Source organism: Stegastes partitus, unplaced genomic scaffold (genome assembly GCF_000690725.1).
Source record: "Stegastes partitus isolate 25-593 unplaced genomic scaffold, Stegastes_partitus-1.0.2 Scaffold993, whole genome shotgun sequence".
Lineage (NCBI taxonomy): Eukaryota > Metazoa > Chordata > Actinopteri > Pomacentridae > Stegastes > Stegastes partitus.
In genome coordinates, this window is record NW_007578724.1 from 184740 (window position 1) to 209915 (window position 25176).

General features: G+C 39.5%; 5 protein-coding genes across 7 annotated transcripts in view; 4 read left to right on the forward strand and 1 right to left on the reverse strand.

Annotated features, from left to right (window-relative positions):
- LOC103366908 (paxillin-like) overlaps window positions 1–3033 on the forward strand; it is a 31854-nt gene extending 28821 nt beyond the window's left edge. For both annotated transcript variants that reach the window (XM_008294774.1, XM_008294773.1), the window contains one exon: window positions 231–3033. In XM_008294774.1, the coding sequence (XP_008292996.1) occupies window positions 231–497 (267 nt within the window). In that variant the 3' untranslated portion in view covers window positions 498–3033. The remainder of the gene's footprint in view (window positions 1–230) is intronic.
- A 2393-nt stretch (window positions 3034–5426) lies between these two features.
- Window positions 5427–8801, forward strand: rplp0 (ribosomal protein, large, P0). The gene is made up of 8 exons (XM_008294775.1): window positions 5427–5494; window positions 5806–5913; window positions 6234–6409; window positions 6888–6975; window positions 7535–7681; window positions 7861–8046; window positions 8168–8308; window positions 8575–8801. The coding sequence occupies exons 2-8, from the start codon at window positions 5860–5862 to the stop codon at window positions 8728–8730; spliced, it is 948 nt and encodes a 315-aa protein (XP_008292997.1). The 5' UTR covers window positions 5427–5494; window positions 5806–5859; the 3' UTR covers window positions 8731–8801.
- Window positions 8802–10377: 1576 nt separating this feature from the next.
- Window positions 10378–13178, forward strand: LOC103366911 (golgin subfamily A member 7-like). Its single transcript, XM_008294776.1, has 6 exons — window positions 10378–10445; window positions 10918–11040; window positions 11124–11276; window positions 11682–11783; window positions 11958–12017; window positions 12339–13178. The coding sequence occupies exons 1-5, from the start codon at window positions 10437–10439 to the stop codon at window positions 12003–12005; spliced, it is 435 nt and encodes a 144-aa protein (XP_008292998.1). The 5' UTR covers window positions 10378–10436; the 3' UTR covers window positions 12006–12017; window positions 12339–13178.
- Window positions 13179–15232: 2054 nt separating this feature from the next.
- On the forward strand, window positions 15233–25119 carry r3hcc1 (R3H domain and coiled-coil containing 1). Of its 2 annotated transcripts, none has more exons than XM_008294779.1 (9): window positions 15233–15287; window positions 15600–15718; window positions 17718–17855; window positions 18194–18740; window positions 18853–19028; window positions 19485–19555; window positions 19654–19749; window positions 19914–20057; window positions 23602–25119. In XM_008294779.1, the coding sequence occupies exons 1-8, from the start codon at window positions 15285–15287 to the stop codon at window positions 20021–20023; spliced, it is 1260 nt and encodes a 419-aa protein (XP_008293001.1). In that variant the 5' UTR covers window positions 15233–15284; the 3' UTR covers window positions 20024–20057; window positions 23602–25119. The 2 variants fall into 2 exon arrangements, with proteins under 2 accessions (XP_008293001.1, XP_008293002.1); XM_008294780.1 differs by lacking the exon at window positions 15233–15287 and adding an exon at window positions 15334–15372.
- Window positions 21963–25176, reverse strand: part of loxl2a (lysyl oxidase-like 2a) — a 29104-nt gene continuing 25890 nt past the window's right edge. Inside the window, exon 14 of the mRNA XM_008294778.1 lies at window positions 21963–23315. Within this exon, the coding sequence (XP_008293000.1) occupies window positions 23245–23315 (71 nt within the window). The 3' untranslated portion in view covers window positions 21963–23244. The remainder of the gene's footprint in view (window positions 23316–25176) is intronic.

Consider the following 25176-nt stretch of genomic DNA (forward strand, 5'->3'; position numbering starts at 1 on the left):
GTTTTCACGTTCTCACAGTGCTTACTTACTCATTTTTCGGTGTGAACAAAAACTGAATATCTACATCGGTAATATCAGTTATCTGCGATATCAGAACTCTTAATATCAGTTATCTGCGATATCAGAACTCTTAATATCAGGTATCATATCGACCAGAAATGTTAATATCGCGCATCACTAATTATTATGTTTCAACTCATCATTTAAAATTTTTATCTCGTGTTTTCCAGGAGTGCTTCACGCCATTCGTAAATGGCAGCTTCTTTGACCACGACGGCCAGCCGTACTGCGAGGCGCACTACCACGAGCGGCGCGGCTCGCTGTGCTCTGGCTGTCAGAAACCAATCACTGGCCGCTGTATCACCGCCATGGGCAAGAAGTTCCACCCGGAGCACTTTGTGTGCGCTTTCTGCCTCAAGCAGCTTAACAAGGGCACCTTCAAAGAGCAGAACGACAAGCCCTACTGCCACGGCTGCTTTGTTAAGCTCTTCAGTTAGACCGCATGTCTGTGTGCCAACATATGTGTGTGTGTGTGTACATGAGTCTACACATTGATTTACATGTCTAAATGCACATGTGGATGTATGTGCACGTACATGTCTGTGTGCATCAGTGGTTTTTCAGACAGAGGGCGTTTTGTCTTTCACATCAGAAGATAGGGAGAGAGATGTCTCTGATTATTAACTCTTGACACTGAAGGGACTTCCCTGGCTGTCCAACCTCTCAGGCTTGGCATTTCACACTTTTACTAAAGACGTTTTTAACAGAGCCCAAAGAGATTTTTATTTAGAGTTTTATTCCTGTGTGCAACAGGAACAGAAAAGAGAAGATGCTACTCTGCCCTCATGTGTGTGTACATAACAAAGCAAATGAGAATCAAGTTAAGAGCCCTGATTTGTATATTGTTTTGATCCCCCATTGCAGGGCAAGACCTTGCTTCATATGGTGGTGAGCCTATGTTGACATAGTTTTATGCAGATATGAGAACAGTTGCTTGATTGCATGGACCATGGAGAGTTGACTTAAGCAGTTTTAAAGTATGTTGAGTGTTGAATACTCAGTGCTTGGCCAATGAGTGTTGAAAAAGATGTATTTTTGTAGCTTTGGAAACTATTGAGGTGCCATTTAAAATAGTCATGGAAACACTCCATATGTACACATTGAACCCTTTCTTCACTAGTTCAACCTCTTTGCACACTCCGACAACAGATCTCTTGATGAGACCATCTTAAGGTGCATTTTATAAGTTAGTGTCATCAAGATATTCTTATTTTTCTACAGTTTTCCTATAAAAAAAAAGATCTCAGATGTTTTCTCAGTTTCAACTCACATTTCATTCACATTTGTAACTCAGTTATTTCCCATTGAAAGTGAAATCAAAAATATTGAATCTTTTTACCTGTTGCAACTTTGTTTTTACTTAACTACTGCAACTGAAATGTATCATTTACATTAATACTGTTCAAATAAAATTGAACTGCTGCAACTAATTATATCAAAAGGTATGTCAATAAGAATAATACATGTGCTATTGTTATAAATGTTTTCTACCTGTGGTGCAATTTATGAGAAAAACAAGCCAAAAAAAAAAAAAGGTGTTTGTCTTTACTCCGATTTGAAAGTGGAGATTTTACTGCTGTATCTACCCACAGTTAACACACAGAATAAATTCAAACTAATTTTATTCGGACTAAATTATGCTTCATTTCAGCATTGTTTCAGTTTTACTGTTGCTACTTCTGTACATTTATCACTGTATTAAATCTATCAATAAGGCTGCTTGAAGATATAAAATGTGTTTATGCTTTTGCCAATTTCTTTCATGTGGACTTTTATCAGCACCAGCTGCCAGATGCTGTTACAATCAAAATCTAAATTTGTTTACCTGTAATACACTCGACTCTGTGACAGAACTGTGTTGTGTCACTGTTTTGATGAAAATTTCTATATTTTTGAGCTGTACACTGATATGCAAAGAGCTGGCTCTATTGGCATGTAGCCTAACAATAGTTTACCCTGGTCTCATTCCTTCACACACACACACACACACACACACACACACACACGTACCAGCTTAGATTCCAGTGTGTCAGACTTCAAGGAGATGCAGCCTTGGGTATTTTTTACTATGAATCATGAACTATGATCCTGCTGTCTGAATGGCATCGGTGCAAAGCTCACTGATGGAAGCTGGATGTTAGTGTTGGCTGGTCAGGAATCAGAATACGACACCTAGCCAGGGCCAAGCCTTTAGCAAAATATACATGATGACTCATCTTACTTCTACCTGTAGCTCAGTTTTTTGCCTTATATGATACATTGTGTGGGTTTGTTTTTGTTTTTTTTGGACAATACTGCTTGTCTTTAATTTTGACCCCTGTGTGTGCAAGGAGTTAATACACGGTACCCACATTCAGATTGTTTTGAATTTGAAAAGATATTTCTTGTGTTCTTGTGCCAAATGTGTCAATGCAATAAGGTCTTATACACTGTGGAGTTCTCAGCCTTTCCTGTGATTTGACTCTTTTGGGGCTGGGAGAGGCTTCATCTGCTGTGGTGCATCTTAACTCCAAACTATACACTGTAATTGACAAGCCAATGAGAAACCCGCTGTACTGAGTCATTCAGACGACAGCGTAGCGTTCACTTGTAGCGGATTCAGATTTACGGGATGTAGCAGGGGGAATGTGGGTGTTGGAAAAGACTTCAGCGTTTGCTTCATCAGTTCGACTGTGTATGCCTGTGAAGAAGAACAGGAAATGCGTTCATTTTGATCATGTATATTTATCTTCTTATTGCCTTATAGTTTCTGCTTCTGTCAAAGAATTCATTTAAGAAAAAAAAAACAGCCTTTTACAGTTAATGCGATTAAGTGAACTTTGTAAATGGAGACGTATTCATGTGATCTTTTCCTATTTGAATTTACCCATGAGCCGCAACTTTTTCTGGCTCTTTGTGTGAATGGGGTGCAAGCCTATGTCCTGATTACTGATTCATGACTATAACTTCTGCAAATAAAATATAAAGTATTTATTTCTGGCATTGCTTCATCACTTTTACACTTTCACACTAATCATTTTTGATTCAGTTTTGTTGAAATTAGATCTTTGGCACACAGTTTTAAAAAGCTAAAGACATTTTTATCAGAGTCTGACGCAACAGAAAGGCCTGGCATAGACTCACAAAAAGGTACAAAATCAGGTGCACTTTCAAATGTAAGCAGAACATTTGGAATACAGAGTTTATGTTGGTTACAAGCAGATGCTAGTTCAAGTAATTTAAAAGAAATATGGCAGAAATACAGTCTTTGTTTTTTCTTTTCTTCTTTATCATGTTGTGAGCCCTCATGTGGACCTTGTGACCCTGGTCAGGGCATGACAGCAGGTTGAGAATCACCGATTTAGTCCGATAATGGTAAGTATGGCAGCTCTGCAGATGTTCAAACCAGTCTGAGATTAAGTAGAACTATATGTAACACTCAGTATGGCTGCATCTAAAGATTTCTTTCATTGTTGATTATCTTCTTATTTAACAACTTACTAATACAGTCTGTAAAAATGTCAGAAAATGGTGAAAAAAGTCAATCAAAAGCCACAAATGACGTCCTAAAATGACATGCTCTGTCCACAACCCAAAGATACTTAGTTTACTATCATAAAGGAGAAGAGAAACCAGAAAACATCCACACATAAGAAGGCTGAATTGGAACATTCAGATTTTTCTTTAAAAATTGCTCAAAATGATAAATTAATTTTCAAAATACTTGGCAATTATAAGCTACTATATGACAACTAATGAAATAGTTATTGAAGCTCTAAAGCTCAGTGAACACTATGAGTGAATGTCTGTGCAAATTCTTGTACATTAACATTTTATATTAACAACATCAAAACATAGATCTGATCCTGAGTCTTTACAGTTCAAACAAAAATCTGTCAACAGTCCAACTGACAAAGTAAATCAATACACTTGATAAACACAAGGGCAGGACATCACATCTCTGTGGCGACGAGAGGTTGTGACCTGAAGTCTGTACTTTGTGAGAGCCTGAAGTTTGCCAATAAGCTCTGAGATATGCGGCTGGTTATCCAAAATCTCCAGATACTCCAGGTCCTGCAGCTGGTGAAGGTGCAAGAAATCGTTCTCTGGCACGTGTTTATGACGAAGTTTGAGACTTTTGAGCTTTCTGAACAGTTTGGGGATTTCAGCGGTGTGAGCTCCCAAATGTGAGGGCCAGGGGTCTATGTGGAGGTGGAGGAGATTCGGTACCTGCACCGCAATGGCTGCCATGTCCTCTGAGGATAGTCCTGCAACACACAGTGTGAGACTGGTCACAGTGGCTGGAATGGAGGTGACATACGTCTTCACTGGCGGGCCCTGGACGATAACCAGAGTTGACAGTTGAGGGAGGTCATGCAACCATTTTTTCAAGTGGCATACAGGTGATGACCATCTTTCCTGCTTGTAGAAAACAGCAAGAGTGTTCAAACCAGACATCAGCCTCATGGCATCATCTGGCAATGCATGATCCGTGCAGTCGATCAGTTCCAAACTAGACAAGGCTGAAGCACCCGCTTGTCCTCCTCGGAGATCTGGGTTTGATTTGTGAAAGGCACAAAATATATGCACAACAGACAAGGAGAGGTGCTTCAATTTGGGCAGGCAGTTACGTACCGAATGAATGATTGCAAGTGCTTCTCCAAATATCCCCATCTGATGGCAGACCAGAGATGTCAGGTTTGTAAACTGGGAGATCACAGCAATGAAGCTACCCAGTGATGTAGATGGAAATGTAACACCACACATGTTAAGGTGAGTCAGCTGCTGGGGTTGAGACAATGTGGACGCATCTAACAAAACAGCAGTGCAGCTGTTTCTTATAACCAGACGCTTCACATTTGCAAAGTCCTTTAAGCAGCTGAGGGTCTCCTGTGAGCTCTGATCCATTACCACTGTGGTGAGAGCAGGAAGGCACAGGGCGAGCTGTCTCCAGTCCTTCGCTTTGTTGCTTCTCACAACAACACTGGAGACTTTTCTGCGACGTAGACTGGCCCAGAACTGACTGTTGTAAGAGCCTTTTTTAAAACCCAAGACTACTGTCCAGTCTTTCCACAGAGACGCGTGGTCAACAAGTTTTTTGAAATACTTGCAGGATGCTCGGACGTGGAACTTGTCTGCCACTGACAGGTAGCCAAAAATGTGATTCCAGACCTCAGACGGAAGCTGTGCCATCCTTCTGCCCTACGAATGGATTTGTAAGCCAGTTTGCTAACACTAGCATCTGTTTCACCGCTACAGAAAGTCAGAAGGACCTCTCATCTCACCACGTTTGTTCCTTGAAGTTAACACGGAAGTGACAGAGTGATCGACACCAAAGAGATCCAATAGCAGTGGAGCTGACGCCCCTTGCTCCTCTGTGATTGGTCACTTCTTCGGTATAAATTCTTACGGCGACCTTCTTCTTCCTCTTTCTTTCACGCGACCCTAACGCGCGGTAAGGGCCTTTTTTTTTCGCCGTGTCGCGAAACGGGAAAATACTGTTAATTATTGAAATTACACCGCATAGGATTTTGGGAATTAACAGATAAACATATATACTACTAAACATTTTATATTTTGGTTCCCTTAGAAGTACCGTGATGCGGTTTAGCCAAGCTGGGCCTGTTACAACAGTGCTAGCCTGTTTCTAGCCGGCTAGCGTTAGCTGTCGGCCACATGTTAGGGGGTGATTTGGATTTGCGATTATGTTGTTTGTTGGTCTATCTTTAAAGTATGTTTACCAACTGTCTTATTTTCTTTCCACAGATACTACCTTGTCTTTAAACCAGCTCCTAAGCGATCCTTGGAAGCACTGCCAAGATGCCCAGGGAAGACAGGGCCACGTGGAAGTCCAACTATTTTATGAAAATCATCGTAAGTATTAATGGAGTGTATGCGGCTGTGTTTACTCACGATGTTGGATAACTATAGTGTATACCCATTTAGGCTATTTGAACCATGTTTACTTGTGCTTAGTGTGCATGTGGACATATGTAACTACACAGGCTCAGTGTAATTATGATCAATCCTAAACTATGTAATGATTGTAAGGGCCATGTGTGAGCTGTTGAAGAGATTTTTAATACTATTTTGTAATGCCAAAAATTGGTGCATCTGCTTATTTTCTTTGCAAATGTTATACTGTAGACTCTCCTCTGTTGAAATTAGGCTGACATGCAGTGGTGTGTTTGCAGCAACTCCTGGATGACTATCCAAAATGCTTCATTGTGGGTGCAGACAATGTGGGCTCCAAGCAGATGCAGACCATCCGTCTGTCTCTGCGTGGCAAGGCTGTGGTGCTGATGGGCAAAAACACCATGATGCGCAAAGCCATCCGTGGCCACCTGGAGAACAATCCTTCCCTGGAGAAGTGAGTTCTGCAAATTGGTACAGTTGCAAATCATTTACCTATCTTTGTTCATTCTTGCCTCTGTTAGGTTTAGATTAGTGGTTTTGAATGCCTTTACTGCCACTCTATAGATCCATGTCTGCTAAGTCCCCTAACAAGTTAATGGGCTCTCCTTTTTTACTTGGCCTATTACCAAAATTGGCCCATGGCATTGACAAATTCATGCTGTTAATAAATGCTCATAAAAAATACATTTAATTAAACATTAGTTGTATTAATTGTGACAGACTGGTAGTTGCGTAGCAGGTTAGTTACAGTGCAGCTTGTGTGGTGCTGTATTGTCGTTCCCCCTGCTAACAGTAACATGTTTCCAGCTATCCCTGTCTGTCTACATCCCCCGACAACCAGGGACGCAAGGTTTCAGACAATTGAAAACTGCTCCTGTTTTGTAGAACTAATAACCTGCTTGCATATCTAACACAACCCTGTAACTTGACAGGCTCCTGCCCCACATTAAAGGAAATGTGGGCTTTGTCTTCACCAAGGAGGATCTGACTGAGGTCAGAGACATGCTGCTGGCCAACAAGGTGAGTTTTAAGAAGAAGTGCACACCACCTCATACTCTAAAATATCACATATTTGAGCTTAAACTGTAGACTTAAATGACTTTAATTAGGGTAAGACCTATTACAAGACCATTGACTGCAGGAGCTAAGTTTACCTTCAAATTCTGTGAAATACTCAAAAGTACAAATTTAAGTTGGTAGTTTGTGACAAACTAGTATACCAGAGTTCTCCACTATCTGCACTCAGTAGTCAGAGCTATTGGATGGTTTTAGTGTCATGTACAGCTATAAATGGCAACAAAGTAGAAAGAACCTAGATGATTAATTCAGTCACACCTTGTCAACATGCAGGATTAGTTACAATACAGCTTGTGTAGTACTGTATTGTCGTTCCCCCTGCAAACAGCAAACTGTTTCCTCGCTATCCCTGTCTGTCAGCATCTCTTGACTGCCAGGGACGTAAGGTTTCAGACATTCACTAACTGAAATCGAAATGATTATGTGTCAGCCATATTCAAGCATGCCCTTATAGAATTCCCCCCTAGAAATGTACTAAAGGTTGCACTCTGGAATACCACAGGTACCTGCAGCTGCCCGTGCTGGAGCCATCGCTCCTTGTGATGTGACAGTGCCAGCCCAGAATACTGGTCTGGGTCCCGAGAAGACCTCTTTCTTCCAGGCTCTGGGTATCACCACCAAAATCTCCAGAGGAACCATTGAAATCTTGGTGAGTTTAGCTGTCCTGATGTAGAAATGTGTGCATGAAGTACAGAAGCATTTGTTTCATATTAAATTAGTGATTACTCCATATGGGTACTTGAACTTTTCAAAATTTAGCTTTGTACAAAGCAGAATGTACGCCAAATTGTTGGCACTGGTAGCTAACTACCCTTTCTTTCTCCCCAGAGTGATGTCAGTCTGATCAAGCCTGGCGACAAGGTGGGTGCCAGCGAGGCCACACTGCTCAACATGTTGAACATCTCGCCCTTCTCCTTCGGACTTATCATCCAGCAAGTGTATGACAACGGCAGTGTTTACAGTCCTGAGGTGCTTGACATCACAGAGGCTTCTCTGCATACCAGGTTCTTGGAGGTGAGATTGTAATCTACAGAAACATTCCCACAACTAAATTCATTAAAATCACGACTCTTTGGGATTTTGGTTGCATCTGTAAATTGTTTGTTCATAATATGAATCTTGTGAATTTCCCCAGGGTGTGAGGAACATCGCTAGTGTGTGTCTGGAGATCGGCTACCCCACTTTGGCCTCTGTCCCCCACTCTGTCATCAATGGCTACAAGAGAGTCCTGGCTGTCGCTGTGGAGACGGACTACTCCTTCCCCCTGGCAGACAAAGTATGATTTCTTTGTGCAAATTATGCCACGGGCTATCCTCCAGGCTTGATTTTGATGTAGCTTGTGTAATGCTGCATTTTCATTCACCATACCAAGATGTTTCATTGTGTCTTGATTTTTTTGTCAGCCAGGCACACTTGGTTATAAACAGCCCTTGAAAGATTCCAAATGTTTCTGTAATACCTAAACTCAGACCAAGTTTTTGTATGCTCAGGTAGCTACTTTGTATAGATTTGAAAACTAACTTTTCACATTTTTCTCCACAGGTCAAAGCCTTCCTGGCTGATCCATCTGCTTTTGCTGCTGTCGCAGCACCTGCAGCAGCCGCTGAGACCTCTGCAGCTCCAGCTGCTGCTAAGGAGGAGGCCAAGGAGGAGTCTGAGGAATCAGATGACGACATGGGCTTCGGTCTGTTCGACTAATAAGATACAGCGAGCAGAACCATATTTGAGTCAAATGACACCTTGATTCAATAAAAACATCCTAAAATCCAGTTCTTGTCAGTTCTCTTTTGTTTGTATAAATGACTGCATTCCCCTCAGGAGGTCCTGTAGATCTGGAGACCATGAAAAGCACTGGGTATTACACTATATGTGCATATAATTTAAAGAATCTAAAATGTGTGTATTAAAAGACCTTAAAATTGGTCTGTACTGGAGATAAAGCTATGGAATGTCAGATGTTTTTTCAGGAAGTTTTGTCAAACCAAGGCATTGGAAACTTCCTGTTTGGGTGTGTCCTTTTTCAAAATAAATTGTGTAATGTTGGCATTTGGAAAGTTTAATGACAAGTCATTGTGAAAGTGCAATGCATGAAGGACTTCTTACATGACAATGCATAATTTCAAGGCAAAACTTTAAAATCCATATGCAGTGAGGTTATATATTGATATATTATGATCATTCCATAAAAAATCAAACCAATTTAGAAAAAAGTGCACCTACCCCCTCGTTAATTTTTTTTTCTCTCATGTTCAATAACTTTAAAATTTTACCATCGTACTTAAAATATTTTCAGTTAGCATATTTGAGCCTACATAATTTCATAGTTACACGAGAGACATGCATTTTTCAGGGATGAAACACGTATTTGAGGTCTGTAAAAACACTGCAACTGAATCAATTTAATATCCACTCCAGGTGTTACTATTTACAACCAAAATCTCGTTTTTGTATGGCACAAAATTGTTTTGTAGCCAACTTTAAGCATCAGTATCATGGGATATATCAAATTTTTAGCAGCAAAACTGCACCAGTGTACCAGAAACAAGCGTGTTTATTGTCAGTTTTCTGATTTAAAAAAGTTTCAGGTAAACTTCCAATGGACATATCCTCATGTGGGAAGGGTGGTTGGTCACAATTTATAGCACATGAAAGTACTTTTTTTTAAACCTACATTTTGATACCAGGGTCATCTTTCAGCAATGAGTCCTTCTGTGTCAAAAACAATTTTGTAATATAGGCATATTTTGTCATTTGCAAAATGTTGAGATTCCATTCACTCAAGGAATTAAAACCATGATAATGCTGAGTGAATAAGCATTATGCAGTGTATGTCGACATGTACAATGTGTACAAAGTGGGTTTGCCAGTTAAACTTCTACCTTATGATGCTGGTGTTAAGATAAAATGTCACACAGCTTCTTTAAATATACTCAAGTTATTGTATAATAAAGGGGCGGTCAATTGGTATGTGTTTGTCATCGGATGACCCATAGCATGTGAAAGAGCACTTATTTTGGCTGATAATGCACTAAATCATTAAAGCGCATGTGTATCAGTTTGAAAGTCTCACCTTAATTTGAAATATTTCTCAATTAAATGTACTGCCAATAAAAACCAGTTGTCTACTTGGGTTTGTTGCACTGACTAGTTTTTCTGATTGGCTTTTCCATAAAGCAGTGTAATTGCTTAAATTATTTAGTTTCATTTAAAAAAAAAAAAAAAGATAAATCTCCTCCCTGTGTATTGAAAATCTCAAAGATATCAAACCAACAACAACAACAGCAACAAATTGTATTGAACTATTTAATTTCACCAACTCGAGTACAAAACGGCTTTTATTGTGAAAGCCGTGGGCCTGGTGCAGCAGCGGCAGATGCGCAGCAGCTTCAGGGGAGACGTTCGCTATGGCTGAGGTAAGTTGTTAAGTTTAATTCGCTTTTTAAATATTGACATGTATGTAGATGTGGAAATGATTTCACATGTTTATGCTTTCTTCTTGTTTTCGGTGATTAAAAAAACGGGTAACATTGCCATACTTTACAACGGCGGTGATGGCTCAGCAAACGTAAGCTAGCGTGTTATTAGCTAACGTTAGCTCTTTACAGGAGTGTCATAATATTTTACTAAATTCCCACGGAGTCAACATTACATAGGTGTCAAATGTCATCAGATTAGGTTAGTACGAGAAAGAGGTTGTGGTAACTATTAGCTTTATAGTAATCTTAGTATGAATATGTTGTGTTCGGCTAACGTTGTAATATTAGCGTGTTCGTTTCCCTCAGAGTTGAAATGTTAGCTAGCTTTATAATACATGCTGCTGTTCCAATCATTTAGACGGATACTTCTTATATGAAGCAGTCGCTTATACTTTGATTTCTTGTCCAGACCCACAGCTTACAGGACCTCCAGCAGCCAGCTGTCTCCTCCAAGGTGTTTATCCAGAGAGACTACAGCTCAGGAACCATATGCAGGTTCCAGACCAAGTTCCCCTCTGAACTGGAGTCGAGGGTATGTACAGTGATTACATGGATATTTTAATTGGTTTCTCAGTATTCAGAGATAATGGATGTGAACTGTTGGTGTGGTTTCAGCTCGATAAGCAGCAGTTTGAGGAGACGATCCAGACTCTGAACAACCTGTATGCAGAGGCAGAGAAACTCGGGGGCAAGTCGTATTTGGAGGGCTGCCTGGCTTGTCTAACAGCTTACACCATCTTCCTCTGTATGGAGACACACTATGAAAAGGTAACATTGCTTCACTGTTATGCTGTGGATTGTGTCAGTTGTCATTTTTCCTATAGCTGAACATTTAATCAATTTTAAATCGAAGTCGCCACAGCTTTAAACTGTTGTGTCAGTGGTCTTACCAAATGATGCCACCCTCCTTCTGTAACAGTCACGTTTTAGATGATAGCTCATGGGTTAATAATCCACCACATGTTTACATTTAATACATTATAAATACTCAACTGAAACATGACTTTAAAAGACTTTCTATCCCAAAGCAATTTGCAATATCAGTCAGAAAAATCGCCATTAGATATTTTCCACAAATCAGTCAAACTCAACTTTCACCTCTTCTTTGTGGGCTGACCTTCACATCAGCGGTAACTTACACTTGTATTCTGCTCTTTGTCATTCTGTGTACAGGTGCTAAAGAAGATTGCCAGATACATTAAAGATCAGAATGAGAAGATATATGCTCCCAGGGGCTTGCTGCTGACCGACCCCATAGAGAGAGGCCTCAGAGTTGTATCCTTAACCTGGCACATGTCAGATAACCAGTATGATTACTGGTGCCCAAAGAGTGTGCCTGTGTTGTTTCCCTACCTAGCAGCACTTTGCTATTTACACAAGGTGAAATAATAACACTTAACATTCTTTTTTCACAGCATTCTGTATATTCCTTAACTTGTTCTCTTCCAGGTTGAAGTCACCATCTTTGAAGACAGAAGTATTGGCTCTGGAAGATAAAACAAACTTGGGGTATGTTGTCTTTCTTTTCTTTTTCTTTTCATTTCTTTTTTCTTTTTCAACAATTTCCCTGAGGTTTGCACCAAAGGGATCAATAAAGTTCTATTCTGTTCTGTTCTTCTTTTTATCTGAATTGTTAATAAACCTCCAGCTTTACTTTGAAAAGATTTGGAGCTGCTACCTTTCCTGTAACTAGTAATTCAGTCATTTCATAAGGACTGCAAACACTTGTCTGGACTTACAATAAATGAAAGCAACATTAAAACTTAATTTGTTTTTGAATTTGTTAGTTTTCTAACACACTTTAACTCTTTCTCCTTCCTCACTGTGCAGGCTGATGACTCTCACCAGATATTCTTCATCTATCTGACAGCACATATTCAAACTTCTGTTCCACCTGAATTCTGTATATAATTTTATTCGGATCCTTTTACTCTGTTATTTATAAGTACTCAACTGTCTGCCTATCCTTATGCATTTGTAAATGTGTTTTCATGTCTTTTTATACACAAGGCAATGAATAAATCAGGACCTAGTTGATCAAGACCAGTCTTTATGATTGGTGCCATTGTGTCAAATGCCACTTTTTGACCACGATAATTGAGTGATTTGATGTGTGTACCGTATTGCAAATGATGTAAAGTCAAATAATGTGTAGCCGCCAAGAATTTGGATTGAAACTGGGTGGATCGAAGATGTTGGCACAGTGTGTAAACCGTATGGGTAGTTCTCAACAGTGTTACCATGATGGTTGTGGCCTTTGTTGAGGCAAACGTTTTCTTCTCTGTGCATGAATGTGACCTTTTTTTTGGGGGGGAATCATATTTTGTTGGAAATTTTTGTGACTTCTAAGATGAAGCATGTTTACCGTTTAAAAAGTGCATCACAAAACAACAACATGACTTCGCACATTTCAAGAAATGTCTCTCTCTCTTCTGTAACACGACAAGTGCACTAAATCTCCCAAATCATGTTTAGCAGTCCTGCTACATGTTTATCCAAAAGTTTACTATCCATGTTGCAAATGCCATCCCTGTTCTTCCTCATCGCCAAACATCACAGAAACTGTAAACCCTCCACAGATGATTGTTGTAGGTGGTGTTTGATACAACTGGTCTTCTTTTCTTACAATTACTGTTATGTTTTATCTAAATAAATAGTCGTTTCCTGAAATCTGTTGCTCTCCTGTAGTGTTTGACCTTATTTCTAACAGTACAAAAGGCTTTGAAGAGATTGAAAAGTTTATTCATTCATTTATTCAGCCTCAGAATACACTGAGGCATGGAGGCCTCATTTACAATGTCGCCGAGTAAGAAGATATCAGATAGACTAATAAAAATCAAGATTTAAAGGCAATTTAATCAGCTGTAATGAGAACAGGTGGAAGTAAAATAAGATGAAATTAAGAACCTGAATTGCCCGAGGAATCAAACTGAGTCAGGCTTCAGATTGTTCAGCAGGTTTTCCTAGTTTGCAGGTGTACAGTGAGTAAAACTGGATTTTCCAGACTCAGTAAAAGACGGTGATACTGCAATGTAGTTAAAGTTATTTAAGCATATATGATAAGGGCTTACATTAAAAGACAGCCATGAAAGAATGTAAGGGGCTAAAAATCATATAGACAAATAAGAACCAGGTTTTTACCACGCCTTACAAAGAAGTGTTGGATACTATAAATCCTTCATTAAGAACTGGAGAATGGCATATGTGCAAATTGAGCAACTAGAACTGAGTGACCATGCAAGACAGAGACTAGAGAGGGAGGCCACCGAGACACCTACGACTCACCTAAAGGAGTCATGAGCTTCAGCAGCTGAGATAGGAGAGACTGTGCATACAACAACTGTTTCCTGGCTTCTTCACCTGTCAAAGTTTTATGGGAGAGTGGTAAAGAGAAAGCCACTGTTGGAAAATGAGCTCATTATAAAAAATCTGGAGTTTGAGTTCTGAAATCAGCTGGAAGAAAGTTCTTTGGTTGGATGAGACCAAAATGAAGGTTTTGGCCATCTGCTTAGAGGCAGCACATCATCACAAACACACCATCCTCGCCGTGACGCATGGTGGCGGCAGCATCATGATGCAGAGGTGCTTCTCGACAGCAAGTCCCGGAAGGCATGTAAGGGTAGAGGGAACAGATAAATCCTGAAAGACAGCCTGATGTAGTCTGCAATGTTACTTTGTCTTACAACATAACAATGACCCAAAGAATACAACCAAAGCTACAGAGAACTGATTCAAAAACAACAAAGTGAATGTTCTGGCGTGTCTGAGATGGAGCACAGACCTCAGTCTAATTGTGAAGCTGTGGCTGGACTTAAAGAGGGTTGTTCACTAACGATCCTTGTGCAACCTGACAGCTTGAGCAGTTTTGCTGAGGAGAGTGAGGTAAAGCTGATTTGTCCAGATGTGCTGATTTAGATGTATTCCACACAGACTCAGTGCTGTAATTGCAGCCAAAGGTGCAGCTACTGATTTGAAGGGGCTGAATACTTATGCAATCAATTATTTTATGTTTTAGATTTTTTTTAATGAATTGACATTGCATTTCACTTTAACCTCTTAAGACCCGAGCTCTTGTTTGATATGCAATTTTAATTTTAATAAATAACAACAAATAGAAAGAAAATAAAATATATTTTAAAAATGTATATAAAAATACTGTTGTTATTATTATTGTTAATAATAATAATAATAATAATAATAATAATAATAATAATAATAATAATAATAATAATGAAATGATAAAAATAAAAAAAAGAAAAGAAAACAAATAAAAAATGTATTAATGTATTAATATAACTCAAAATGTGATGTCCACGCATGTGGACGCCAGAGGTTAAAATGAAAAAGTATTTTGTACATTTTTGTCAATCAACCCAAAATAAATTGGGGTCAGTTTTTATAGGCTCTGTATTAGTCCACATGCCTACTAAAAGGTTTGTTTATGTAAATTCTTATAAAACAAACAACAACAAAACTAGCAAAGGCTTTTTTTGTACTGTCAAAATGTCACATAAAAATAACCCAGTTTTAGGGTGGATGGACTTAGATAAAATCTAAACATGGTGTTTAACAATCTGGTTTAGCTGAAGTTGGAACTGACTTTAATTCTGAAGGAGTCACACCGGATGTCAACGGTAGAAAAGAAAAACAAGAACAACAAAAACATCTGTTTCCGGAGGCTAACTCCTGCTAGCTAGCTGCTGAAGCGCTGCTGGCTGTGACTTCACCTGCTCTCACCTGCGACACTTCGGCCGCAGCATCTGAAGCTCCAACACAATGGTGAGAGCTCCGGGCTATTGCTAGCTTCAGCTAGCATCTGCTAAACTGACAGGTGACGGCCACATGTGTGTGTTCATCAGGCTAAGTAAGCTGTGTTATGACTTTAATTCCTGTTTAAAGACTGTAAAAACTATAGCTTTCAACTCTTTATGAACCAGCTAACGTGGTGGTACTTTCTTTAACCTCTCTACCCGTGGCTACTAGCTTACATTGCTAGTTAACGTGAATGTGCCGTTGGCTTGTGGCTGACTGGTTTTGACGTTACAGCTCGTTGGGTGAGTTAAAAAGTTTACTTCACGTTACTGTCCACAGGAGCCACTGTTCTCTGTCCACACTGGCGCCAACATGTATCCTCCGAAGGAAGAGTGTAAATTCGTGCATTGTGTCAAGGTTGAGCTGTGGGCATACCAAGAGAAGAGCAACCGAAAGAGGTAACAGAAAGTTATTGTCCGTTGACTTAACAGCATGTGAATGAGAACCCTGGTCGCTTTTAGGTACAGTTTGCAGAGTTTAGTGTAGTCTGGGTTGTGACAAAACATTAGCTGAAGTTTAGTTTGTTGCTTTCAGCTGTTTGTAGGAGTCTTTACACTAAGTTTATTAAATACCTGCAGCATCATCCATATGAGCTCTGCAGAGAGAGAGAGGCTTGCAAGCATTTACACACTTGGTACAACAACTGTAGTTTCATTAATTACTAATAAATTATCCCTGACATGGACACAGGGTCAGTTATGATCTAATGTGAACTTCTCTACACCTCAGTTAGGTGAGCTGTCACACAGAGTCACCGCTGATCAGTTGAAGTTGAATTATTTGTTGCACATCAAACGTCCTCAGGTTGAGCTTCATCACGACTTCATTTGTTGTATGTGTATGTGTATGCATGGAGGGTGGGAGGGACGGGTTCATTTTATTTTATTTTTTAAATGTTGTAATGTTTTCAAATGTTGTAATAGTTTTTAAATGCTTTGTTGTTTTTAAATGTTGTAAAGCACTTTGTGTTGTTGTTGCACATGAAAAGCGCTATACAAATAAAATTTGATTGATTGATTGAACGGTCAAGACATTTTTATGGACAGAATTGTCCTTGTTAAGCATTTTATAAATATACTAGGGTGTTAGTTATTTGGACAGTTTGATAAGCCTGCGATTAGTTTTAGTGATGCACGATATTAAAACTTCTGATATCACCAATAACCAATATTACCGATGTCGATATTAAATTTTTGTTCACACTGAGAAATGAGTGTAAGCACTGTGAGAATGTGAAAACTATTCAAAAGAAGCCCATACCAAATTAGACCGCGTAGTCTTCTTTATTATGTAACACAAGTAAAACATATTTAATGCTCAAGTCCGGGAACATTTTAGTAAAAACATTTGTGAAATAGCAGCAGTATCAAATGTAGAGGCAAAGGGACGAATGTTCGACAATCATCAGTTTTTCACATTGGCTAAATTTCTTCATCGCACCAATATATAATATATCGGAAAAAACAGTACTGTTGGCCGATACCGATGTGGTTGCAGATGCATCCCTAATTAGATTAGACGTAGTATTTTGTTTACTGTTCCAATATTATATGATATAGCTGCATCATGTTATGTACTGTCTAATCTCACAGGCATCAAATGTTGACCTGTTTCTGTCACTGAAGTTGGTATATGTGAAAAAAGCTGGGGAACAACAACGTAAAAGTGATGTATGTCCGATCAACAGAATGTTCTCACTTTAACAGACGAATGAAGCCAGCAGCGTTGCGTATCCCATTTCTGAAAGGGGCTTAAGAAAGTGCACACTTGAAGTAACTAGCAGTGTACCACCTAATCAAGTGACTATTTTCTAAGGTACAGGTATTTAATTGTCCGATTTTACTGATAAGAACACCCGTTTCCATTTGACATCTTCCTAATTCGTGCAATCATAGATAGAAAATAGGTTAGATAGTGTTACCTTTAAACCAAAAGTACAAGAAGTGGAGATAAAAATGGGGTTCTTCTGTTGAAATAAGTGGATTTACTACTTGATGACAGAAAAACTATCGTATGATTGAGTTGTGTCAGTGTGTGACTTTCTGTTTTACAGGTACACTTTACTGTTGTAACCTGATCAGGGAGATAAATTGTAATACATATTTCACTAATTATTCTGTAATTTATGAAGACGTACACTGGTCCTCAGTGATTGCTTTTGAAGCCTTTTACATGTCCATTTTTGTGACTGGGTATGTTTATTGTGTCTCTTCCCACTATTTTCTGCTGTGGCAAAAAAGATCATGATCTCATTGTGACTGCCCTATCTTATGTACCTTGACATTTAAGTCTCAGTGTTTATATTATGTAAAAAAAAATAATGTTGTGTTCATATAGCCAACAGAAGATAACTGCTCATTGTCTCGCTCTGTTGTTCCCTTCTGTGTCCCTGTCCAGTGTGCTTCTGTTTCCGCCTCTACCCAGCAGACTGCGATTCCTGGTTCACAAAACCACGGAGGACCTGCCAGACCTCACCACCTTCTCAGTAGGGGAGAGCTGGTGCCGTAGGGTGGTGGTCTGTCATTCTGAGCTCAGGTACTGAACAAATAGTTAGTTGTTTCTGTATTTTAGAAGCTGACTTTAGTCGATAAGGTGTAATGGCACAATTGGTACAGTCAGTGTCGCCGTGCTACAGAGTTTTGAGTAGTATTCCAAAATTTGAGCGCATGATGTATAATAACTGAGGCCTAAAGTTGAAGTGAAAGGAGGAAAAAAAAAAGGGGGTAACAAAGTTAATGATGGCAGAATAGTAGATTTTTGATATACCCATTACACTACACACATGACATATTGATTTAATTGTTTAAAAAGAAAAACATCTTTACATTTCATTTTTGTAGAGACATTTTAAATTTTTGTGTGTTTTTCTGTAGGGGTGAGATAGAGGACGACAGCGACTTGGAGAGCAACAGCAGCTTGTGTGAAGAGAATGTAAGCAGCAGTGGGGAGACAGTCGGTCGTGTCAAACCTCCACCTTCCATCCCATCACGAAGCCGAGGACCGAAGAGACCGGACAAGCCCCTCTACATGCCACGAGCTGCTCGGGAGAGACTGTCTTTGCAAAACTCACAGGGACCCACAGCTTGTCATAGCGGTAGCCCTATTAGCACTTCATCGGACTGTTGTTCCTGTCCTGAAACTACAGAAAGTAAAAAGTGTGAATCCCGTTCTGGACAGGGATCGTTCTCCCATGTAGCAGACGGTGTTCTTGACACTTCCACAGACAGTTCAGCACTGTGTCCTCAGGGAGAGAAACAAAACTTGGAGCTAAGCGAGCATGACGGTGAGGCCGTTGTCTGGGACCAGATTCAGTCCTGCTTCGCTAACATGATCGTGAAGGACGAGGGAGACCCTGATGTTGTGGCAAACAGTGCCCCGACAGAAGACCTAAGCGCAGACACAGAGGATGTTATTGAAGAGGTAAGTCAACACTCATTTCATCTTTGATTCCTTTCTTGATGAACCTGCACATTGCCTAATCCTTTTCACGTAATGGCAATATTTTTAATGAATATATTGTGTGTTTTTTCAGATCAAAGCACATCTGAAAGAGGCAGTTGCTTTTTCCATTGAGCATGCCCACAACGACTACTCTGGTTTTGAGATTGTGCAGTTTAACTCGGATGACTTTCGCCATGTGATTGAGATTTATGACTTCCCAGCTGTGTTGAAGACAGACGACCTTCTTGATGCTTTTGTAGAATACAGGTGTGAACAGAGTTCAGATTCTAACCGTCTTTACGGTTGTTCGTTTCCATTGATTCTCTGTGCACATGTATTGCCAAAACATCTCCTTTTACAAAGTCAGTAATGCTCCTCTTTGACACTGTCGTATAGGTGGTAATTCAGTAATACTCTACGTAATACACATTACTCACACATTATTTAGTTCAATAAAGTACTACCTTTGATTATAATCCCAATAGCAAACATAACTGAATATTTCCAACAATGCAACAAAAAAACAACATTGTAAACCTTGTCAATGTTGTATTGAACTGCATGAGATTGTGTAGCTGTACAATATAAAGTAACTACTAAGTGCGTTTTACTGAGGTTTAATCTGAGTTTAGGTTCATTTAGTTTTTCAATTTTCTAATATGTGCTTCAGATCAATTTTTATGTGGCCTCCAATTTCATAAAGTACTTCCATGTCTGTCTCAGCGAGGGTGGAATGAAGATCCAGTGGGTGGACAACACACATGCACTTGGTGTTTTCTCCAGTGAGTTGGCAGGTGAGAGCCTTTCCTGTACAATAAATGCAGTGCTGGGTTTTTAGGGTACAAGCTGGCAGTGACTAATGTAAATCAAATGCTTATTGTGTCCTATACAGCGCTCCATGCCCTCTCCATCTGCCACCCACTGCTGAGGACACGACCACTGGCTAAAGGGAGTAAAAAATCCCAAGGCAAGGCCATCAGATTAGCAGGTAGGAAATTCACTTAAGTGAGCCCTATGGCTACTGGAAAAAGAATTGAGGACATATTTAAGCCCTAGTACTATGATTTTACTCATCTTTTTGTCTTGTCATCTTGGAACTGCTTTCAGTGCTGATGATGTGGATCAAATGGTTGTTTTTGTGCCTTCTTCCAGAGTTTATCCAGCCGGTGAAGGAACGTCCAAGGACGGACTGTGCTGTTGCCAGGCGGATGGTTACCAGAGCCTTGGGCTTACAGGGACGTGGCAGAGTGCAGCAATATTAAAGGGAATTGCCAGCGCTGCTAGCATATACTGCAGGTGAGCCAAGTAACAACAACAAATATAGGTGTAAGGTATTTTAGGTTTTTCTAGAAAACACCGTGGACTTGGTTAAGGAGTTACTGGAAATTCATTCAATTTCTGTGACCTGAAAGTCAGCCTGTGTCACCGTTGCTTCAATTTCCTTGTTGCGCACAGAAAAAAATGGTTGTGGAGTACCTGTTGCATGTTGTTGTCTTGCTAACCAAAAGCTCAGATTGTTATTACTTTGTATAAAAATAATACTTTATATGTTTTTGTCCATTTATCGCGGTACGCTAATTTTAATGGAACAGTTTCTCTTTGCTCCCTGTGTCACTCCTCCCGCCCACCAGAGGTCCTCAGTGTCTCTCTCTCTCTCTCTGTTTCCTGCTCACCTGACTGTGTTCTTGCTCCCAACCAAGCTTTTATGCTCACCTGCCTCTTGTTTAGTTCAAAGTTAACCCCATACACTTCCCTGTTTCCCTTTTATTCTTTGCCAGATTGTCTGTGGCTCTGTTCACATCTGGCATTGACACGTGTCTTGGGTTATCAAACCACAAGTGGACAGCTCAGAGTACACTTGTGAATACACCCAAGACTGTTCAGACAGAGATACAGACATCGTGAGATTTTGATGTGGTCTGGGCCACATATGGTCACATTCTTTTTGCATGCAAATGTTCTTAAATTGCTTAAACTAGCTTTGCCCACATCATCTCAAAAATTTTCAACATCCATAGAGCTACATCACTGTATTTGGTTTTACTCTACCCTCTTGGTATTGTGGTGATTTCTTCTTGTTGTTTTATTTTCTGGTCATTGCCGTCCCATGTGGTCTTCGCAAATGGATATGATGTACATGTTTATTTGCATATTCAGCAGAGAAGTGAGATCTGATCACAAGTGGTAACTGGAGGAGATGCATTTTAATGCCAGGTGTGAAGTGCTGTACTTAGAGGAGTGTGTGACCAGGGCCTTCTGTCCAGTAGTTTCTCAGCTCTGCCTTGCTTTGTTGTTTTGACATTTGCCTGTACCTTGGACTTCCTCAGCCTGCTCTCTGTATTTTGTTTGCCTGCCTTTTTTGTTATCTTGGAGCAGCTTTCTGTAAGTAAAGCGTGCTCTTTGTTTTTTCAGACTGCCTCCTGTGTCCTGCATTTGGATTCTTTGAATATTCACAGCGTACTAAAAGGTTTTGGCTGCATGCAAGTCAGGGATTTAAAAAGATCTCCAAATTATTAGAAATAAATCATTCCACTGTAAGGGAATAAAGTCACCTCAAAATGGTGTAGATTTTTAATCACAGACAGTTTGTCGAGGACTGGCTGCCCCAGTCAGCGCACAGTCAATTTGACGCAAAAAGAAGTCTTGAGGAGCCCACAAATTTCTTCACAGGATCTGCAGGTAACTCTGCAACTCCTGGTGTCAAAGTGTCTATAATCAGAATTAGATTTCACAAATTTGACCTGCATGGCAGGTGAGCCAAGAAAAAGGCCGTTGTTGTCCTCAATGATAAGCAAAGCAAAACTACATTTTGCTAATGAACATATCAGCAAAGAGCAGGTCTTTTTATTGTGTGCTCTGGACAGACAAAGCAAAGGCAGAGTCATTTGGTCCGTGCGAAACAGGACTTATTTTACTGTGGCCAAAGACTTTTTGCTTCTTAGCAGAAGAATCTCATACGAACTGTAAAGTATGGTGGAAATGTTATGGTTTGCGGTTGTTTTGCTACCTCAGGGACGGGGCAGCTTACAGGCCTTGATTCAACTACGAACTCTCCTTTATAAAGGGTGTTTGAAGACAATGTGAAGACATCCGTCTGAAAATTGAAGCTGAACCAGAAGTGTGCCTTTTATTAGGATAATGATGCATATCCTGGGTTACTTTAACAGTAGCTCAATACACATAAAGAAACATAAACATTTGTCTGCTTTCACCATTTTTTATTTAAAAAATGTAATGCTTTTCCACATTCATTCATGCATACGAAATAAGAACAGACAGCAACTAACAAGTACCCTTGTAAAATGAAGGATCCTTGAATTGCTACATTAAAAAAAAAAACTAATTTACAAAACCATGAAGAGGCATTTTCACATACATGTGTGGCTGTTACAGTACTTCCACAATGGTATCATAGTCCCTGACGATAATAATTTAATGAAACTCAGACGCTGAGAAAGAAGCTGAAGGGATGTGCAGATCATGAGGATGAAAATGTGTCGACTGCTGCAACCAAGAAAAAAATCAATAAGTACAATGTTTATAACAAAATAGCTCAAGTATGTGGAACACAAATTCATGGGAGAAAAAAGCTCTTTCCCATGCAGTTTAATTCTGACTTAAATTTATGACTGAAAATCTTCACAGATTGTCAGAAACACTGCAGGAACCAAATCCAAGCAACTGCTGGCATCGGTCACATTTGGCACTTGGGGGCTCCAACAGAAAATACAATAAATCCTATTTTCAGTTGCTTGTGATGCAGATGTGGTTACACGTTTTCCTAACTTCTAGACACTTAAATACAGACCCTCTGAGAACAGGGAGTTATTTGTTTTGTCAGTTGTGTTCTTGCCATAGTTTGTGGCATGTTGCTCTGCAGTGATTATCATAATCATGTACTGTATTTGTTTTCACTTTTGAGTAAATGACTTTAACTATCAATGCTGTGGGAGCAAATGTGATTTGTTCGCCTGTCTTTCAATTCAGCCGTTTGCAGAAACACATACAGTGCAAAATTCTGACTCGTTGTAGCACCAGATTTAGCAGAACACTACATTCATCCATTCAAAGCAAGCTTGACATAAAGAGTCATCTGATGACTTTTCGTTGGAGGCAGTCCTCGAACATTTGAAACTTTGGCTTCGTAGGCAACTGTTTGAACAGTTTAATAAGTTATTAAGCTCAATTCATATGGCATTTCTCTCAAAAAGCAGCACCATGACAAACTGACATTGTATTGACAGGAAAGGCAAGACAGTAGAAGATAGAAACATTTTTGTACAGCTGAATGTGGTTAATGGATTTAGCAAGCAAGCAGTTCATTTTTCCATTGAGTCGTAATCTATCATACCAGCTGAGCCCAGAGCTCAGCAACAATCCCGCCGCGGTTCGAGGAAGCAAAACCGTACAGCCTCCTCTAGTGGTTGTCCAATATCAGTATACGCTTCCCCAATGCTGACCAGCTGTGCTGTCCATCGCAGGTCTACCTGTGTGAAAGCTGGTTGGTCAGCAATCCTGGAAATATTTCCTCTATGTCTGAACTCGTTGTGCCACCTGTGAGACAGAGAGGAGACAATGGGGGGATCAGCAAACCTCTGTAGTTTCTTACGCATCAAATGCTCTGGTTAGAGAACTCTATTCATTGCTTGATTTTTTTTTTTTTGAACTGATAACATCTGAACAAACGTGCCACTGATGTGTTGTGGTGACAAAGTGATGTCACAGCTAGAAAAAAAAAAAACATTTGATTGGCAGTTTATTGAATCAAAATCAGGAGAACATTTGTCTGAAGTTGACTAACGTTTGGAAACTATTTATTTTGTCTTCTGGTTTTCCACAGAAAGGTCCAGCAGAGGTCGGCCTGTGTTCACCAGCCCTCTGTAAAGATGCCACAGTGGCCATAAACAGCTGACTGATCATTCCTCATTGATAAATACAGCAGGTTGACACAGTAAAGGAAGCTGCCCTACGTCATCAACATCCACCCTGCTGAAGTGTCTTTGAGCAAGACACAGCAGTTGACCTCAGAGCTGCTGTCCTGTAGCTGAACCTGCTCCCTTTGGCCATTACTGTTGTGATTCCTGTTGCTCACTGTTAAAGAAACAATAAGGTATGAAACAGATGACTCTAAAGGCACTGGAAGTAATGAAAGAATGTTTTAGCTGGTTTAAATTTTATTGCATGTTCACTTGACACTACAGTTTGTTTCAGGGTTGTTTGATTTACTGGCAGGGTGTTTTTTGTTTCCACCTTGCCCAGGTGCTGCACGTTCAGTTGCATAATTACACAGTGTTTTATGGTTTCTAACTTCAGGTGGCCATATTATACCTAATGCTGTTTCACTTCAATTTTACTGTTTTTAAACATATTCACATGTCGGGTTTGAGCCACCAAGAGTGCACAGACAGGTGCTACATTTAAAGTTACAGACACAGCCTGTTCAGAACAGGACTAAAAGCAGGGGTATTATAGGAATGGTAGAATTCATGATCTGTGCAGCATTTTGAGTTTAATATAATACGCATTCTTCAGATATGTGGCACTTAACATAACGTGTTTAAAAGGAATGTAACATGGGACCTTTATTGACAAATTCTGCCACAGGTTCATTCTCAGGATCATAACAGTAATGAAGATGTATTAGCAGGAACAGATTTATGTAGAAACAACACAAAATATCATTTTATTGTTACTGAACACTGATATTTTCTAATGTTTTGTTAATTTTGAAACAAATTGCAAGATGTTAAATGGTTCCTAGTATTTTATTTTAGAACTACTTTGGGCAAAGTGTTTTTCACTCAACATTACAGAAAACGGTTTTGAATAGCGGAAGTTTGAACTCTGGAAACTGGCAATGTTAGGTCAGAAAGAAAGAACTATAAATGTTTGGAAAAAGATGTTGAATATTTCAGTTTTGTTGTACTAAAATAGCTTTTTCGTGAAATGATCTTTAGTGCCTGATAAGAGAGAGAGAGAGACTGGAATTGTTCTTTGGAATCTCTGTACATTATCTTTGTTGAGCCACAGTAGAAATAATAAGCTGCATCTATTGAGTAGTTCAGTGATTTAAAGGTAAAGTAAACCAATCTGTGCTGTCAAAAAGTCTTAGTGTAAAAACGGACTCAACTGTAATATGATGCTATTTACATTTACACCACATGGATAGTGCAAAAAAGTATTTTTTATTTTTTATAAATACTCACCTGTTTTAGAGGATTGAAATGTAAATAAGCTCAGAATATTTAATGTATGGATACAGAACCTGTCACACAAGTTCCAAGATGTGTTAATTCAAGTGTTGCATAGACTACATTTTAATGTAGACTTTTCTTTAAATAAAAGCAAATACAGTACAGCCTATTGCTCCACTGAACTTTTTGCGATTGTAGTAAGTGTTGTCTCATCATAAGGT

What these genes read in the sequence shown, in the direction of transcription:
- rplp0 (XM_008294775.1), top strand. Translation starts at nt 5,860, where the DNA reads ATGCCCAGGGAAGACAGGGCCACGTGGAAGTCCAACTATTTTATGAAA. An exon ending in TGCATACCAGGTTCTTGGAG is followed by an intron (nt 8,047 to 8,167) that starts GTGAGATTGTAA and finishes GAATTTCCCCAG; the next exon opens with GGTGTGAGGAACATCGCTAG. An exon ending in CCTTCCCCCTGGCAGACAAA is followed by an intron (nt 8,309 to 8,574) that starts GTATGATTTCTT and finishes TTTTCTCCACAG; the next exon opens with GTCAAAGCCTTCCTGGCTGA.
- LOC103366911 (XM_008294776.1), top strand. An exon ending in CCTCTGAACTGGAGTCGAGG is followed by an intron (nt 11,041 to 11,123) that starts GTATGTACAGTG and finishes GTGTGGTTTCAG; the next exon opens with CTCGATAAGCAGCAGTTTGA. An exon ending in TAGAGAGAGGCCTCAGAGTT is followed by an intron (nt 11,784 to 11,957) that starts GTATCCTTAACC and finishes GTTCTCTTCCAG; the next exon opens with GTTGAAGTCACCATCTTTGA.
- r3hcc1 (XM_008294779.1), top strand. An exon ending in GTCTGTCATTCTGAGCTCAG is followed by an intron (nt 17,856 to 18,193) that starts GTACTGAACAAA and finishes GTTTTTCTGTAG; the next exon opens with GGGTGAGATAGAGGACGACA. An exon ending in GATGCTTTTGTAGAATACAG is followed by an intron (nt 19,029 to 19,484) that starts GTGTGAACAGAG and finishes TGTCTGTCTCAG; the next exon opens with CGAGGGTGGAATGAAGATCC.